The sequence below is a fragment of the Polypterus senegalus genome, chromosome 2 (genome assembly GCF_016835505.1).
Source record: "Polypterus senegalus isolate Bchr_013 chromosome 2, ASM1683550v1, whole genome shotgun sequence".
NCBI lineage: Eukaryota > Metazoa > Chordata > Cladistia > Polypteriformes > Polypteridae > Polypterus > Polypterus senegalus.
The window spans coordinates 44348792-44368709 of record NC_053155.1 but is presented as its reverse complement, the minus strand read 5'-3'; the positions used below and the strand labels follow the sequence as shown (position 1 = coordinate 44368709).

The 19918-nt window shown below is 39.5% G+C and overlaps 1 protein-coding gene across 3 annotated transcripts in view; it reads right to left on the bottom strand.

The window, feature by feature from the left end:
* gemin8 (gem (nuclear organelle) associated protein 8) overlaps positions 1–19918 on the bottom strand; it is a 142739-nt gene that overhangs the window by 105122 nt on the left and 17699 nt on the right. For all 3 annotated transcript variants that reach the window (XM_039743599.1, XM_039743597.1, XM_039743598.1), the window contains one exon: positions 1128–1186. In XM_039743599.1, the coding sequence (XP_039599533.1) occupies positions 1128–1130 (3 nt within the window). In that variant the 5' untranslated portion in view covers positions 1131–1186. The remainder of the gene's footprint in view (positions 1–1127; positions 1187–19918) is intronic.

The window sequence follows — 19918 nt, the reverse complement described above, 5'->3', positions numbered from 1 at the left end:
GAAGTTTTTACTTACTGTATGTTTCAGACTGCTTTGGATCTAAATTCATTCCCAACCCTATAATAGCAATATAAGGAATAACACTAGATGGGATGCCATTAAGTAAGGGAAATTCTTTTGTATTATATACTATGTTGCTTGCATAAAGACTCAGTTTGTTCAATAATCCTCATCTACCACTTGTGGCTCAAGGTTTCATATTATTGGGAAAAATAAAATTTCTCACTTCAAGGAATGTTTCAAGACATTTTTTTTAGTAATGAGCAAGAATCCATTCACGTTAATGTAAAAAATCTTGCAAGATTTTGTTTGAACTTTGCAGTAGTTTTAATATAAAAATTTGGGGAATTACATTTAGACTTTTTTGGCCTAATAGCTCTCAGATGTGTTCTTTAAAAAAACACACACCAACAACAACGGCTGCATTTTTTTTTTCATAGTAGTGCATCTTTGACTGAAATATTTATTGTTGTATGGGTTTGTTTTATAAAGTAAACACAAAAATAAAGAATACATATATTTTACAAACTTACTACTTTTTTCATTTAGGCCTTTTTTCTCCCCTTTTTAATTATTATACCAATGTTATTTTTTGAAGCTGCATTGTCTATACTATATGCTAACTTGTTAGAAAAAAATATCTAAACCTGTCTTTTTATTTAAAAAAAAAAAAAAAAAGAAGGACTGCCACATCATGGATTCAATATCCTGGGTAAGAATTCCTGTGTCTGTATACATTATCCTCCAATATCCCAAAGACATGCATGTCTGACTAAAGACTAATGCGAATTCTAAACTGGGTGAATGTGACTGTGTGTGAAGATATTATGAAAATGTTTCCCAGTGTGCATCCTGTTTATCCCATTGCTGCCAATACAGACTCTGGCCCCTGTGGTACTGAACTGGATTATGAAAGTTTGCAAATGGATGCGAAGATAAATTTTATTTCTTTTAAAATAAAGTGGAACTTAAAAAAAATGTAAATACTGAAAAATGTTACAAACAAACACACTAAAATATTCTGATACTATAAGGAATTTATCACTGCTATTACAAAAACACCACAAAATAGTACTATAAAATTCAATTAAAAAAAAAAAGTGCATTATTAAATGTTAAACACATACCATTTTACTTCCTCTCGTACTCTTTTGTCTCCACTTCTTACTCTCTGAAAATATCCAATCTATAAATAAAGCAAGAAATAGATTTTAAAATAAGATAAATTTAGATACTGCGTAGGTTCCTGGTTACACAAATGATTTAAAAATGAAAACGTATTTCATACACAAAAGATATTGTTACAGTGTAGAGGAATATGGTTTGAATGCCTGCCAAAGTAAAGAAAATCCAGCAGAGATTTAACTTTGCTTTCAATATGTATGTGCTCAAGAGACATTAATTGTTGAAAGGATGTTTAAATCTCTGGCTATTCTTATAGACAGCTCTTAAGGGTAATGTGAAGGCAGAAACAAAGAGAAGAAATTCAGACTTGATGAATTACGAGTTTACTGGTCTCTGTTTAAAAGTTAATTTGTACCTGCTCACCTCTGCCATGCATAAAGAAAAGTTGGCTAGGAAAGTCCTTGGCAATTAATTTACAAAATTTCAGCAGCAGTTGAGTTTTTCACTTGAAAATATTGTACATCACTCAAAAGGAAATATGTAATTTCATTATTTAAGAAACATTACAGGTGCATCTCAATAAATTAGAATATTGATCTCATCAGACCAGAGAATCTTATGAATGGCCCAGCCAGAGCCCTGACTTAAACCCAATTGAGCATCTCTGGAGAGACCTAAAAATGGCTGTCCACCAACGTTTACCATCCAACCTGACAGAACTGGAGAGGACCTGCAAGGAGGAATGGCAGAGGATCCCCAAATCCAGGTGTAAAAAACTTGTTGCATCTTTCCCAAGAAGACTCATGGCTGTATTAACTCAAAAGGGTGCTTCTACTAAATACTGAGCAAAGGGTCTGAATACTTAGGACCATGTGATATTTCAGTTTTTCTTTTTTAATAAATCTGCAACAATTTCATAAATTCTTCTTTTTGTCTGTCAATATGTGGTGCTGTGTGTACATTAATGAGGAAAAAAATTAATTTAACTGATTTTAGCAAATGGCTGCAATATAACAAAGAGTGAAAAATTGAAGGGTGTCTGAATACTTTCCGTACCCACTGTATGCAGAAACCAGGCACTACTCAAAAAGGACACAAATCTCTTATACAGTAATCCCTCCTCAATCGCGGGGGTTGCGTTCCAGAACCCCCCGCGATAGGTGAAAATCCGTGATGTAGAGACCATATGTTTGTATGGTTATTTTTATATATTTTAAGCTCTTAGAAACTCTCCCACACTGTTTATAAATATTCTCCGCACAGTTATACAGTAAACCCTCGTTTATAGCGGTTGATCCGCTCCAGACAGATAAATGGATTTCCAAGAAGTAGGATTCTTTATTTATAAATCTAATATTTTCGCAGTTAGAGCATTGAAAACCTGTTTACGACCTTCTAAATACGTTTTTAACATCATTAGAGCCCTCTAGACATGAAGTAACACACTTTAGTCAAAAGTTTAAACTGTGCTCCATGACAAGACAGAGATAACAGTTCTTTCTCACAATTAAAAGAATGCAAACATATCTTCCTCTTCAAGGTGCACCGTCAGGAGCAGAGAATGTCAGAGAGAGAGTAAAGTAAACAATCAAAAATCAATAGGGCTGTTGCGCTTTTAAGTATGCAAGCACGGCGATAAAGCGGTGCAATGAAGGGATCAACGTGAAGGTAGCCTTTCAGCATTTTTTTGCAGGCGTGTCCGTATCTTCTAAGCAAATTGCCACTGTGCAAACAGCCCCTCTGCTCACACCCCCTCTGTCAGGAGCAGATAATGGGGCCAATCATACGCCGCCCTGATGGTATTGCATGATGGATAAGTATCTGCCTGTATTTCTCAGAGAGAGTGACAGACAGAGAAAAGCAAACAATGAAAAATCAATACGGACTGTTATAGCTTTTAAGCGTGCGAAGCAGCGCGCGGGAAGCATATCGTATATCATTAAGGAGCTTTATTTAATATGTAATACGTGCTCTGATTGGGTATCTTCTCAGCCATCCAATAGCGTCCCTTGTATGAAATCAACTGGGCAAACAAACTGAGGAAGCATGTAACATAAATTGAAAGACCCACTGTCCGCAGAAATCCGCGAAAAATCTGTGATATATATTTACATATGCTTACATTTAAAATCCGCGATGGAATGAAGCCGCGAAAGTCAAAGCGCGATATAGCGAGGGATTACTGTATATATTTATTTCTCTTCTGGCTCATCCTGCTTCCACTTCAAAACCGGTCCCGCCCACACGCAGCGGACACGGCATTTCTCGATTCCTATTTGTCCTCTTCCAAACCCTTCTCCACACTGCCTGCAGCTCCTCTTCAAAACCAGTCCCGCCGATACGCAGCCAACATGTAGTCCACCAACGTAGTCTCAGCAGACATACACACAATCCTCTTCCCGTTACCACAGGTGGTACTTCACCTCATTCCTGTCTTCCCGTCAAAGAGTACAACATTGGGACTCCAGACCAGCAGTGCAGACACTGTCATGCACTATACTGGCCTGCTGAGCGGAATACATCCAATAAGTACTCGAGGTGCTGCCTCGACGGTAAAGTAGCTTTACTACCTTTGTGGGAGCCACCTGTGTCTTTACAACAGCTTCTTACACAGTAAACATTAGAAGGTAAAAATGATCGTGAACACATCTGAGAATACAAATCTTCTCTAGCGTTTGCTTCCATGGGTGCACAGATAACTCAACCTCCTGGCCACGGACCATACGGTTTTAAAATAAATAGGGGCAAATTCATCACCAAATCTCTCCACTATATGCTAACACTTCTACCTCTCCAGGATATGAACAGTTGTATGTTTTGACACAGCGCAAGCTACTGAAGTACGCTAACAAAATAAAGCAAACTCTGCGTGCAGCGAAAATTTACTTCTCCAGCTAGATTCCATGCTCAGAACCATCAACCCCTTCGCTAAATCATACAAACACATACAGTGGAACCTCGGTTTACGAGTAACTTGGTTTATGAGTGTTTTGCAAGACGAGCAAAAATTTGTAATAAATTTTGACTTAATAAATGAGCGATGTCTTGCAATACGAGTAGTATGGATACATTTTGTCTGCTGAGCGTCATGTGATCATAACTGAGCTGATGGTTCTTCTCTCTCCTTATCTCGCTCGCTCAGTGCATCTCTCTCTCTCTCTCATCTCGCTCGCCCAGTGCGTCTCTCTCTCTCTCCTTATCTCACTCGCTCGCCCAGCGCGTCTCTCTCTCTCTCTCTCTCTCTCTCTCTGGCAATCGTCTTCTATTCTCCGTCCGAGTCTGTGTGCCTCACTCATATAGTCAACATCCATACGAGCGTATACTGTTTACTACAGCATTGTGACTGTGTGTGTGTGTGCTGTGAAGTGCGAGTCCCCATCTTGCTCCCCAAAACACGAAGCTGAGTCTCAGTACTTTAACACCAGCTTTATTCAGCTTGACACAGCAACAGCGCTGTTATTTATTGTAGCAGGATCTTTATAATGTTTCTTGTATGACCCATTGACGACAGGTGCTTATAGCATGTCTGCGATCTTTTTGGATGTGCTTATACGGCGAACTGCTACAGCGCTGGGAGACTGCGATTGCTTTGGGACGCTCTTCCGTGTGTCGTCCTGTTGGGTGGAATCCACCATGAGTTTAGAAACTCACACCAGCCATGATTCTTTTTAAAGGTAAACTGCAGGTTAATTTGTATTATTTATTTTACTTTATATTTTGTATTAATCATTTTTATATGAATAGTTTCCATTATTTCTTATGGGGAAATTCGCTTTGATATACGAGTGCTTTGGATTGCAAGCACGTTTCCGGAACGAATTATGCTCGCAAACCGAGGTTCCACTGTACATGAAATCACTCAGTCCAATCCAACACCATCTGTATGAATGGATTTCAAGGAAAACCCTGGGCAGCATTTATGACGATACAATGCCACGACATGTTACACAGATGTTGCAGCGATTTCCGTCGGAGAAGATACCGAACCCCCTGCCGAAAGGGACATTTGCATCTATCCCCGAGGCAACTCCTGTAAACAGATTTCCATGCTCAATATGAATTGTGATCCTATGGTTTACCCACTTTTATTCCCTTACGGAGACACTGGCTGGCACAAAGGTTTACAACATGTTCCTGATAAAAGAACCGCCAACCGAATCAGGCTTACTCAATGCCAATTCTACTCGTACAGATTATCAATGAGGAATACATTTAGTATTTTGCACTCCAGCGGCAAACTATTCCAACAGTACGTTGTACAGAGCATCCAGAAAGTATTCACAGCACAACACTTTTTCCGCATTTTGTTATGTTACAGCCTTATTCCAGAATGGATTAAATTCATTTTTTTCCTCAGAATTCTACACACAACACCCAATAATGACAACGTGAAAAAAGTTTACTTGAGGTTTTTGAAAATTTATTAAAAATAAAAAAATCACATGTACATAAGTATTCACAGCCTTTGTTCAATACTTTGTCAATGCACCTTTGGCAGCAATAACAGCCTCAAGTCTTTTTGAATATGATGCCACAAGCTTGGTGCACCTATCCTTGGCCAGTTTCATCCATTCCTCATTGCAGCACCTCTCAAGCTCCATCAGGTTGGATGAGAAGCGTCAGTGCACAGCCATTTTAAGATCTCTCCAGAGATGTTCAATCGTATTCAAGACTGGGCTCTGGCTGGGCCACTCAAGGACATTCACAGAGTTGTCCTGAAGCCACTCCTTCGATATCTTGGCTGCGTGCTTAGGGTCGTTGTCCTGCTGAAAGATGACTCCATCACCCCAGTCTGTGATCAAGAGTGCTCTGGAGCAGGTTTTCATCTAGGATGTCTCTGTACATTGCTGCAGTCATCTTTCCCTTTATCCTGACTAGTCTCCCAGTTCCTGTCGCTGACAAACATCCCCACAGCATGATGCTGCCACCACCATGCTTCACTGTAGGGATGGTATTGGCCTGGTGATGAGCGGTGCCTGGTTTCCTCCAAACATGACACCAGGTATTCACACCAAAGAGTTCAATCTTTGTCTCATCAGACCAAAGAATTTTGTTTCTCATGGTCTGAGAGTTCTTCAGGTGCCTTTTGGCAAACTCCAGGCGGGCTGCCATGTGCCTTTTACTAAGGAGTGGCTTCCGTCTGGCCACTCTACCATACAGCCTTGATTGGTGGATTGCTGCAGAGATAATTGTCCTTCTGGAAGGTTCTCCTCTCTCCACAGAGGACCTCTGGAGCTCTGACAGAGTGACCATCGGGTTCTTGGTCACCTCCCTAACTAAGGCCCTTCTCCCCCGATCGCTCAGTTTAGATGGCCGGCCAGCTCTAGGAAGACTCCTGGTGGTTTCAAACTTCTTCCACTTATGGATGATGGAGGTCATTGTGCTCTTTGGGACCTTCAAAGCAGCAGAAATTTTTCTGTAACCTTCCCCAGATTTGTGTCTCGAGACAATCCTGTCTCAGAGGTCTACAGACAATTCCTTTGACTTCATGCTTGGTTTGTGCTCTGACATGAATTGTCAACTGTGGGACCTTATATAGACAGGTGTGTGCCTTTCCAAATCCTGTCCAATCAACTGAATTAACCACAGGTGGATTCCAATTAAGCTGCAGAAACATCTCAAGGATGATCAGGAGAAACAGGAGGCACCTAAGCCCAATTTTGAGCTTCATATCAAAGGCTGTGAATACTTATGTACATATGCTATCTCAATTTTTTTACTTTTAATAAATTTGCAAAAATCTCAAGTAAACTTTTTTCACATTGTCATCATGGGGTTTTGTGTGTAGAATTCTAAGGAAAAAATGAATTAAATCAATTTTGGAATAAGGCTGTAACAACAAAATGTGGAAAAAGTGATGCGCTGTGAATACATTCCGGAGACGCTGTAGATGCGTATGTTGAAACAGAGGGTGTGCATCTCAACTATCTCAGATTACATCAACAAGATCTGCGCGTGGAACAATACAAAGGACTATCAGGCGCACTGCAAGCAAAGGCTGAAAATAACGTAGGTGTAGGCAAAATGATCATACTACCGTCCACATTTCCAGGAAATCCAAGATACATGCAACAAAACTATTGTTGTGCATGGCTTTTTCTAGGGTTATATCTTTCCACTCATTATCTGTCGTCTCCAGCAAAACACCTATTCACAACTACGTCTTTCAAGAAGTATTTCTTTCTTCTTGATTTCTGAATTCCTTTCTCACCGTTTTCCGTTCCTGTTCTTACACCACCGTATGCCACGGCGGGTATCAGCTAGTTCCAAAATAAACCAATAAAATAGGGAATAAATATCAAATATATAACAGTGCCAATTTAAAAATAAATTATAAACAAACAACATACTGTTAGTTATTCTGTCTGATTTTGATGTAAGGCAGTACAAATAAATGAACTATGGACAGTCAATAACAATGAATGGGTACTAAAACTGATAAGTAGTGTGCGTGCTTACAAAACAAAGCCTTGGTCATGGGTGATGAGATTCACTGTATGGTAGTTAATAGCTTAATGCCCTGTGGGTAAAAAAAAACTACAGTACTATTTGCTGGTTGGTTGGAGGAGAAGTGCTTATTGCACGAATACCTATGTTTGACATCCACACTAAAAATGCTGTTTTTAAATGAAAACTATATTTATTCACAATAACACTTTAACATGGTTTAGTAAAGTATCTCCATCCACACTATAACAACTGAAAACACATGATGTAGTTGTTATCTGCCTATACTGGGCATGTGACCATCAGTCCTTAAAGGAATGATAATGCCATGGCCCACAGAATTTGTCACAAAACTGTAGAAATAGGTAAATGCATGCAAAATTAAAAATGTACAAAACACAATTTAGCTGCATACAGGTAAGAGACTCCTCTATAAAACTGCCATGTGGGAATATGGTTTTCTTCTGAAAAACTGATCAATCAGGGAATGAGACACTAATGAGCAGGATCCAATCAGGAAAGAACCAAATAACAAGAATGAAACAACCACCAGGGGCCTTACGTATAAATGGTGCATATGCACAAAAATGTTGCATAAGCCCGTTGTCACGCTCATTTTGAGATGTACAGGGTGAGGCAGAAAGGACAGACATTTTTAACAAAATCACAAAATTGTTAGTTTTTTCTTACAAAGAAATTTATTGAAAGATTTGAGTTCATATTGAAATAGCATTTGACAAATTTGTAGGGATGGAAATGCAGGTCTAAATGCAAAATACGCCTTACCGAATGATTACTGAGGCCAAGTTCAGAAGAATGCTTCCGAGCAGATCGTCGTGGACTGCGCAACAGGGCTAGTCATACGCTTTCAACATTTTCAGGGGTACGTGCCATTTGTGTAGCCCCCTGCGGTCTTTTGTTCGTTAGTGTACCTCATGTACGAAGTGCTTTAACCCAACGTAGCATAGTGTTAAGAGCGGGACCAGCTTTATTTCTGTGGATATTGAAATGGCAACGAAACTCAAGCTGAACTGCGGTAATAGAATCGTTGTTCTTGACAAAATAGTTGTACGCAAAAACCATGGCTTCAACTAAAAAGAAAATTAAAAAATACTAAGGCTTTGCGAACCTAACGCCACCTACCGCATATCTGTCACTCCACCTAGAGGTGAGTTCTAGCCATTTCAAAGATGTCTGTCCTTTCTGTCTCAACCTGTATAAAAACTAAACTTGACAAATTTTCATGGCAGCCCCCTACCTCGCGTATGCAAGTTTCTGCTTGATTTTGCAAACTGGCAGCACCCAGCGTCAAAGCAGTGCCATGGTTTCTGCGTTGTTTACAATACTTGTTCACATTCAAATCCATGACTGCCGCTTTATCAAATACACTGAAATGAATTGCATATCATTTACAAATTTAGGGCACTTGATTGTAATCATTCTGTAATATAAAGGTACACGGAATGGCCAAAATATTCCAACTACCAAAGCTGCTTTAGCATTGTTAGAAGACATTGCAAATGGAAGAATTATAAAAGAAAATAAATTTATAAATGATGATGTTTGGCTTCTAAGTCGATTTTAATTTCAGCTGTGTGCTGAACCGGCACCGGTTTTTGAGGAATTGTGCTCTACCTGTTCCTTTGTAAGTTCTGTCCACCTTTGTGTTTTTAGCCACAGGTGCTTTTCAACGTGAACTTGCATATTAATTGGGTATTTCAAAAACATCACTGAATCATGCCATGCCAGTTGTATGGGATGGTATTATTCGTTTATCATCCAGAAACAGTAAATAAGATTTCCTTACATTGTGGTTGAACTGGCAAACATGAAAGAGCAATTTGCAGCAATGTCTGGTTTTCCAAATGTAAATTGGAGAGGTCAACTGCATGTACATTGCTCTTGCAACGGCGCTGGACAAGTTACGTCAACCAGGGATGAATCACCAAAAGAATAAGCTGGCATTACATAATCTATAGCAAGAGAGCCTATAAAAATGGTAACTCCACACAGTTGCAGGTGCTTTTTCCAACTAGTATGGCAAAAGGCAAGCAGTCCTTTTCAGGATTGTGAGTCACCTCAAAGAGCCACGTAAAGATGTAGAGAATCTATCCGTTGTAGCGCATGGCACGGCACTATAAAGGCACCTTCAGAGAATGAATCTGGTTATGTAAATAAAAAAGCATTTCCACTCTATTAAAGAAAGCATGTCATATTGTGCAAGCATGTAGTGTGCTGTATAATGTAGGACAAAACTGTGGCTTGCCAGTGCCTGAATAGATGTGGTATGATGACCCTGACCCACCAAATGATCAGTCAAATCAGACAGCATTAAAACTTAATTTGAATGTAATTAGCAAATTGAAAAAACAGGTAATCAGATGCAGCATTCATTTTTTAACTACTGTATTTTTTGCTCCTTAACACTAAAATTACCAAAGCCTATGAAAAAACTTGTAAATCCGGCCCACCTTAAATCCCTTCGCACCTCTCCATCAGCGTGTCCTATAAAAATGTTGATCCAAGACAAGAAGCATACTATTCTATCCCCCCACCGCCGCAGAACGTGCACAAAGTTCTCCCAACTCATGCCTTGATTATCTGGGAGTGAAGTGCGGGAGTTTTAGAGTGGAAATAATAGATTGTTATTTGGAACACATGCATTTCATGTGTGTTCAGTTTCTACAATAATCTGTGTAAACACATTGTTAAAACAGAAAAGTTTTTCATATTTTAGTAATAAATGACAAAATGTAGGCATAAACTATATAATGTGTGAAGCCTGAAGTCCAAAGATCAAATAAATACTTTCACAAAAGGTTCAAGGATGATACAACAGCTTCCGTGGCGTAGCGGTAAGAATTGCTGACTTGTAATCAAGATTCCCCCAATTTGATCCTGACTGCCTCCTGTATTTACTGTTTTCAGTAGTGAGTTGGTCTTATTGTTAATATTATACAGTAAACACATACATTTGATTTGTGTCTGTAACAGCCAGTGTACATTTATATGACTTGTAAAAGTTAGTGTTTCTTTTTTTTCTTCCACTTTTATTCTCTCAATCACAATCCATACTACCTAGACCCCCCCTGCCCCCCAAGGAATCTGACGCTGCTAGTTTTTAATTGAAACTGGGAATAGCTGTAGATGTGAGTGGTGTTTTGAGACAATGGAACTGGACATTTTCTGATCTGGATGGATAAAAGCTGACACACAAATGCTGGTGAATCTGCCTTCTTCGTATCTCACTGTTACTCGATTTTTTTTTTTATTCAGTTTTATTGTGTTTCTGCTCACGGTGAATTAGTATGCACTTTATGGTCCATGATGTCAAAGGCGCACTGAAAAAAAAAGAGACATGGGTATATATGATATTTGAAATTATTCACTTGATGACCTGAATAGTACATTTCAGAAAACAATGTGGCACTGATGCAACATTATTCATATTCATTTGCATAACATCTTGTGGTTGCAATCAGTGACCGAGTATTTTTTGTTTCCTCCCTGATTTTGCCAGTTCCCACATGTTGCTGTATAGTGGTTTTTCTTTTGTACTCCAGGACATGCAGAGGAAAGAACAGTACAGAGAGGTCAGTTCAGCGCTATATGCAATCAGATTCAAATGTTAACAGTTCACACACATGCAAGGACCGCCCTTCCTACATTTACGACATGTGTACCTGTTGCAATGTACACACTTCTCTATATGCTGTGGTTTCTATTACACACCTGAAAGAGACAATATATGTGACATTTTAAAGAAATCATTTTATGACCTGAATAGTACCAATCAGAAAACATCATCACACTAATGCAATATTACTTGAAAACAAACTGTGTCAGATCAGCTGTAAATGTATGGTATTTGTAAAAGTTTTTTTTTAGTTATGTTCTCTCAAGTCACGTTGACGCTCTCCTCGCCCGATCTGACTCTAACAACGGCAGTATAAATTCAAACCCGATCTGACGAGGTTTGTTTTCAAATAACACTGTATTAGTGCGACAATGTTTTCTGATTGGTACTATTCAGGTCATAAAATTATTTCTTCAAAATCTCACATATATTTGTCTCTTTCTTTTTTGCCCAGTGCTGCGCCAACATCGTGTACCAGAAGGCGTGAGTTTATTCAGTGTGAGAAGGAGCATACAGGTGGCCGGTTGCTTGTACTGTAACTAGCTTGACCTGGCAATAATCAACGCACAGGTACTGTGCAAGGCATGCACGGGGTCCACTGAGAAAAGAAGAGTTATCATGGCTCACCTTGCGGGGGAACTTCATTGTCGCTTCTTACATGATCAACAAGCTTCTGTTCCAAGACTGCCGCTTCCCCAGCCCCTTCAGTGTAATAGTAACACAGCACAGAGAGAAGTGTGTACATTGCAACAGGTACACGTCATAAACGTAGAAAGGACTGTCTTTGGGTGTGTGTGTGAACCGTTAACATTTGAATCTGATGATTGCGCGGAACTGACCTCTCTGTACTATTCTTTCCTCTGCATGTCCTGGAGTACAAAAGAAACAGCATCATTCACCAAAATGTGAAGGCTTCATGGGCAAGTTTTATATAAAAAAAAAAAAGCGATCACTGATTATAAGCGCAAGAAGGCATGTGAATAAATCTGAATAATATGAATAATGTTGCATCTGTGCCGCAATGTTTTCCGAAATGTACTTTACAGGTCATAAAATGAGTTATTCCAAATGTCATATATACCTATGTCTCGGTTTTTTGTCAGTGCGGCTTTGACATCATGGACCATAAGGTGCACAATAATTCAGTGTGAGCAGGAACACTCAATAAAACTGAATAAAAAAATTCAAGTGACGGTGATATACGAAGAAGGGAGATTCAACAGCGCTTGCGTGTCAGCTTTTATCCCTCCAGATCAGAGAATTTCCAATTCCATTGCCTCAAAAACACCACTCACATCTCCAATTATTCCCAGTTTCAGATAAAAAGTAACCACGTCAGATCTGGGGCAGGGGTGAGTGTTGTATTGTGACCGTGACAGAGAATGAAAGTGAAAAAAAAAAAAAACAAAACACTAACTTTTACAAGTCCTATAAATTTACACCAGCTGTTACCGACACATCAAATGTATGCTATTATTGTATAATATTAATAATAAGAGCAGCTCACTACTCAAAATGGTAAATTTGCGGAGGAGCAATTTTCGAACTCATGACCTCTGGATTATAAGTCAGCAGTTTTAACCACAGCACCACGGAAGCTGTTGTATTGTACTTGCACCTTTTGTGAAAGTGTTTATTTGATCTTTGGCCATCAGCCTTCACACATTCTACTGTTCATGTCTACATTTTGTCAATTATTAATAAAACGTGAAAAACATTTCTGTTTTAATAATGTGTTTACATAGATTATTATAGACACAAAACACACATCAAATTATTTCCCCTTATAATTCTGGGTAGCTCACTCCCAGATAATCAATCAAGGAAGGAACTAGGAGAACTTCTTGCCCATTCTGAGGCGGATGGTATAGCAGGTTTGCTATTTGGGCTTATTGACACATTTAGAAGACAAATGACGCTGATGGAGAGGTGCGAAGGGATTTAAGGTGGGCCGGATTTAAGAGTTTTTTCGTTGGCAATGGTAATTCAAGTGTTAAGACACACCAAGGTTTAGTAATAGTAAATTTAGGTGTAGTAATATATTTAATTAAATATAGCAGAATAATATTTCAACCACGTAAAGTCAACAGTGGTATTAAGAACCATCATCACTGTCATTAACAAATGAGGAGAGACTTTAAGGTTCAAACACTCTTCTAGTTTTCTGGAAACCCCAAGAACTCCTCATCACTAGTGTCAGAATTGATGAAGCTCAGTTGTTCACAATCACTTTGCAGGAGCATGTACCTTTCATCATGTGGCATAACCTGTCCAAAGCCACCAGAAGACAAAGCACGTTTGGACCAATGCCCCCTGAATTTATATCGCCAGTCCAGTCCCATCTGTATTTGTAATGCCAAAAAACCCTTTATCTCGTCTTTTGTTGTGGGTTTTCACTTTGAAAAATGAGAATGCGGTGCAAGCGCAGCCCGTGATTAAAAAAATTGCTCTGTATACTTGTTTGTCTATACTGACAGTAGCTGAAAGGCAGCCTCAGGAAAGAACAGCTTGAAGTAGTCCAGTGGCTGGTAATCTGTCGAATCCAACAGCAAGCCATGCTGTCTTGTGAAGTCCGGTATTCCTCCCACACGAACCTTGCTGTAGGTACATCGGCTGCGCGAATGCACACAGCTGGGGCAGCATCACCTGGGGCCTCATGTATAATGCCGTGCGTAAAACTCACACTATAACATGCCATAAGCACAAAAGCCGAAATGTGCTTACGCACAGAAAAATGCAGATGTAGGAATCTGTGCGTACTCCAACTTCCACGTTCTTCCGCTACATAAATCCCGATCAGCGTGAAAACTAATGCTCGTGCACGCGCTTTATGTAACGCCCCAACTCCTCCTAGAATTACGCCTCTTTGAATATGCAAATCAATATAAATCACCCTTAAGCTCAGCCTTCTGTGAAAAGACAATGGGAAAAGCACGGGGGAAAAATAAGAATTTCAGCGAATACCAAGTGGAGGCAAAGGAAAAACATACTATTTGTTCAAATAAACCGTGGTATAATCAACAAAAGGAAGTTGATCGAGTGACATAGCGTGTTGGAGAAACTTGAAAGCTCCCGTTCACAAAATCGCACAGTGCCGGAAATAAAAAAGTCACATATCAAAGTCGCCATGAAAAGCCGAGTTGTAGCCCACCGTCTGAGTGTCATATGAAAGCTTATTAGGGTACAGAGAAAAAAAGGCACAGAGTGGGGAAAAAGCACGAAATGTCAACTTCAATCTCGACATTTCCACTTTAATCACGTAGTTTATTTTGTCATTAAAGTAGAACATCACAAACTTCATCTTAAAATCATTTAATTAACCAGTTTCTCAAATCACATTGTAATTAAAGTAGCACGTTAAATGCTTTGTTTTATATTTGATCTTCTATGTGCTCTGTGTGTGTGAATCACTACGTGCTTCTTAAACCGGCTCTCTTCCTCCAACTGGACACAGAATCCATTACATTCGTGATATTACAGCTCTCTAAATAACTAAAATACTGAGATGTATACGTGATATCATTTTTATGATGATAGGAGTTAAAGCACATTATTAAACATGGGTTTCACGTCGATGAAATAATTTATTGCAGCAGTACTCGGGGCGGCTCTAGGCTTGTGGTGGCACTGGGCAGAGGAAGAATCGGTGGCTCCTTCGCCCGCCAATGTCAGTAAGGTAGCTTATGCACAGTGGATGGCCACGTCCGTTGCAGACACTGCATAGCCGCCTCGTGCTCATTACACAAGCATTTAACTTTTGCCGAAATTTAATCGCTGCGTTTTTAGCTGTGTTGTTATTTTCTCTTTCTGTTTTATATTCAATATATATTGGCAAAGCCGCCACTGCAGTCAGTGCTTTTCTTTCCCCAAGTAACCGATCGCCACACAATCAGCTCTGTAATTGAAGTTAAGCCATCTGTAAGCTTAGCGCCGATTCTTCAAAACATTTAAGGAACATTGAAATATCTTCGTAGTACATGTTTAATTATTCTATCCTTCACGACACTCCCAGTGAAGAATATAGATTATTTAAATGAAGTTAAAGTTTTATCTGTATAATTTAATAAACATATTTTGCTGCATTTCTCCTTAAAAATGATATTGTCGTCATATGTAAATACGCGCTTTATAAAGTGGCTCAGGTTGTGCAATATTATAACTGTAGTGCAAGTTTATAGTGGGGTGATTGTACTTATAAGTACAAACAGTTCTACAAGGAGCAATTGATTGAGTGCATTTAAAGTTCTTGGGATGAAACGGTTTCTGAACCGCGAGGTCCGTACAGGAAAGGCTTTAAAACGTTTTGCCGTGGCTGAGAAAGCGTCTCCATGAAACTGTATACCAATAATTATCTTTCCGATCAGCTGCTGCTGTGATTCACACTTAGATACAGTGATATAAATATTCCGAGTGCTGCAGTGAGAGTAATATGGAAAAAGATGATCCGCTGTGGCAACTCCTAACGGGAGGAGCTGAAAGAAGAAGAAGAAGAAGAAGAAGAAGAAGGAGAAGTGAGAGTAACAACTCTAAAGCAGCTATGGTATTTGGAATACTATGGCTGTTCCCTGGACCATTATATTGTTACAAGTTAATTACAATCAGATGCGTTACACTAATAAACAATATGCAGTTAGTTTCAGTGTATTTATAAAGCCACGTCAGGAAAATAAGGTGTAACCACAAAGGAACAGTAGCACTGCTTTGACGCTGGGTGCCGCCAGTCTGCAAAACCGAGCGGAGAACTTGCGTACGACAAGGCATGAGGTACCGTGGAAAAGTGCGTGGCTTTACGCCAAGTTTAGGTTTTATACATCGCAATTTGAACGTGGTAAAGTTCTTACGCAACATTTCTGTGCGTACGCACCGTTTATACATGAGGCCCCTGGTGTCCGATCAGCTGATGCCAGTTCCTAACTCTCTTGCTTGATCTCCTGATCACTGTCAACAAAAATCAGATTCTGAAAAATCAGAGTCCGATTCAGCGATAATGCGCAAAACATAATTTGCTGAGTATTTTGTTTTCTGCACTCTCTTCGATCCCTCGTGAGATGTTGATGCCATCTTGCCTTTATTTACATTTTGTAACTCACGCACATGGAAGGATTAGATGCCGAGTCAATAAGCCCAACATTCCTCCAAGCAGAGAGGGAATGTCTGTAACGTAACAGTGAGTTTTGTCGACATTAACAGCCGATCGTCGTCCTCTACCCCTGGATGTCGACTTTTGTCAGGTAATACACATCACGGTCTGTGACGCAATATTTATTCCATAAGACACACAGACATTTCCACCCTTCTTTTGGGGGAAAAAAAGTGCGTCTTATGGAATGAACAATACGGTAATTAATTTAATTTGTGGTCAATATCACATAGTACAGCCCTTATATTCTTTAGTTCATTGGCCAAATCTCTTAACAGCATCCACTACTGCATTTTGTGACTCCAGAACGCATCCGTCAGCACACAGCTAGAAAGTTGCTTAGCGGTCTCCGAGGAGAGATGTGTGCACAGCCAGTTTTTATTTATTTATTTTTTTTTGGGGGGGCATTGTGCAACTATCTAAACTTGAACTTTCGAGCATCTCCACCACGCTGTATTACTCCAGCTTCCTTTTGTTGCTTATACCATTGCTTAAGCCAACAAATTGTATGTTTTTCCATACCTCCACTTTGCTTTTACTGAAATTCTTCTTTATTCCTTGTGCTCTTGTCACTGTCTTTTACAAAACATTGAACGGAAGGGGGTTATTTATATTGATTTGCATATTTAAATATGTGAAATTCTGGAAGGTGCTGGGGTGGGGCTGTAGGCACATGCATGTGCATTAAATTTCATGTTCATTGGAATTTATAATGGGGAAGTACGGGGAACTTGCAGTGCACACAGTTTTATGAATCTGATTTTTTTTGTGCATATGCACATTTCCAGTTTTGTCTGTATGCCATGTTTTAGAGGCAGGGTGGATGTGTGAATTTTAATTGAATAATAATTAGTGTGGATGTAGCTTCAGTTGGTAATATAAAGGCTATCTGTGCTTGTTCTCATTGGTAATATGTCAAGAAGAAATTAAGCAATTAAGGGTTGAGTCTTAAAAAGGAAGTCAAATATAATTAAGATGAAAAAGCATGCCCCATTAGCAGCAGTAATTGTGTACTGATGAAGAAAATAAGACAGAAAAAATGGAACCACTGCAAACCTTCAGAATCATAGTTTGTAAGGTACAGCTGGGAGCATCAAAGACAGATTTTGTGTGTGTTCATACTAGGGATGCATGGTACTGGAAAAGTACCAAAAAACTCAAATTTTAAAAGTGGTATGGTACCAGCATTTCTGAGAGGAATCATCAGCTTTCTTCTCAATCAAAACCTTCACAAACAACCTCACATCAATACTCTCTATTATACTTATATAATGAAAAACATTCAATACCGAACAACCAACCCCCCACTACTTTGACAAGATTGGTACTTTGCGGCTATCTAGAAGGAAGCGGTGCATAGTGTAACTCATTGACACGGCACACCATGGAGGCTGGATTAAGATGTGAGCTTTTGAAGTAATCTGTAATTTGCTTCCACACCATTTTGGTACCAGCACTGAGCTCCAAAAGCTGGTACAGATACCAAAGTCAGAAGTTTACTACTGATCCAACATTAGTTTACATGCACACTTTTACAATAAGAAGCTACTAGAGTATTTATACATAGACTCAAGTGAAGATAATACCAGAAAACCACTAGGGTTCTAGATCACCACTCCTCCATTAACATAATATTGTGGGGAAAAGCCCGGACACAGACAGGTAGACATGAAGTTTTGCAGCACCACATGTTTATTTACAATATTTACAAGTGTTGAACACGTACACCCTAGTGCTACAGCACCAATCACCCCCAAAGTCCAGGCCTTCTCTCTCAATGCCTTTACTCTTCTGGCCGCCTCCACTCCTCTCCTCCAAGACTCGTGTCCACTTCCACCCGACTCCAATCATCGAATGGAGGGACGCAGCCCCTTTTATTCACACCCATACGAGCTCCACGTTCCTCCCAATAAGCTTCCGCCTGCACTCCCCAGTGTGGCGGAAGTACTGGCCGCGCACCCAGAAGCACTCTGAGTGCCCCAGTCTTCTTTCACCCCAGCACTTCCGGGTGTGGTGGAAGTGCTGTGGGCCAGGGCTCCTTAGGCATTCGGGCGCCCCCGTCCCCAAAGCCACCTGGGCAATCGCCCCCTCGCAGTCGGGAGGAGGCATAAGCCCTCCTCCGGTCCTTCTGGGCATCCCGGCTGGGTACCACCCCCAGCTGCTCGCCACAATGTATATACAGAATAAGAAGAAAGTCTTTAGGCTGTTTTTATACTGCACAATCATCCTCGTCAAACTGCTGCACTGGCAAAATAACTCCTTTGCTCCTACTGGAACCTATTCTGTTGAAGAACAGTTTAATATTAATTTTTTGCTTACTTAAAGCTAAATGTTGTGTCTGGATGAGTTTCAATTACAACTTTACATACTGAATATTGAACACTTAATGTCTAGAAAATAAAAAAGCCGTAAAAAGGAATCTAAAAGACTGAAAATCTATTCTTTATAAAACATAATATGGTCAGACATCACAAAACCAAATCAGATGAATGTATTCTCAACAATGGGATATCAGCGGAGTTTAGAAATGCAGTACTCCTGCCAATCCATGGACTCTGAAAGAACTTGGACTGAATGTGATTCACTATAATCAACTGCAACAAGCACTCACCCATAAAACCACACAATGCCCCATGGGCCCGATACCACATAATGTAGATACTGTATTTAATTTACACCCTATTGCAGTTTCCAAAGTTACAGCTTATGAACTGCACGGTCACTATTTGTAAAAGCAAACTAAGTTGTGCTGTACAATCAAATGATTACTTACACCATATAATACAAAATCCTTCTCTCTCACTCTATTCTGTTCTAACCTGTGCTTTGTTGAAAAGGTGAATTAAAGAACACCTGTCATCCCTATATTCTTGGTGTTAATGTCTTTCAAATATTAACTGAAACAATTTTAACCACCACTGCCTTAAGGGGAATCTGCCCTTTTTATTTTTTGACAAGCATGGTTTGTGAGAATTCACTGGTTGGGTCTTAATACTGTATCTGAAGTAAAGCAGTTATTTAGTTAAGCCCATTTACAACAGCAACAAAATAAATTGCAAAAGACAAGACCAGGCCATTAGCATTGAGGGCTCTCATCCATCCACTTCATAGCCAAAAAAACAGTCTTGTGATGAAATAAAACAAAGACATGGAAGCAATTATCATTTCACATGCTAAAGTTAATACTGAAAAGGGATTCAGCCACTTGTGATTACTATAGGCTTTGTGCACCAAGTCCTAAACTTTTCCATTCTTGGCCCAATAGTTAGTGCCCTGGACATGTCGAGTTTATGCCTTTCACACACTGAATTTAATACTTCATCATTTGCCAATTCAGACACTACAGGAAATACATTTTTCAATACTGTGGTGGATAAACTACTAACATGACTCCTACTATGTTGGTTAAGCAGCCATTACCTGTACCCATTTCTGCCTTACAAACATTTGCTGTTAAGCTAATAAAGAATAGTTGCTGTGCTTTTTATTCACTAGACATCATAGTATGTTAGTATTTGAGGGAATACTTTAATACAGAACTTAAATTCTCTCCCCTTTGTGGGGTTAAG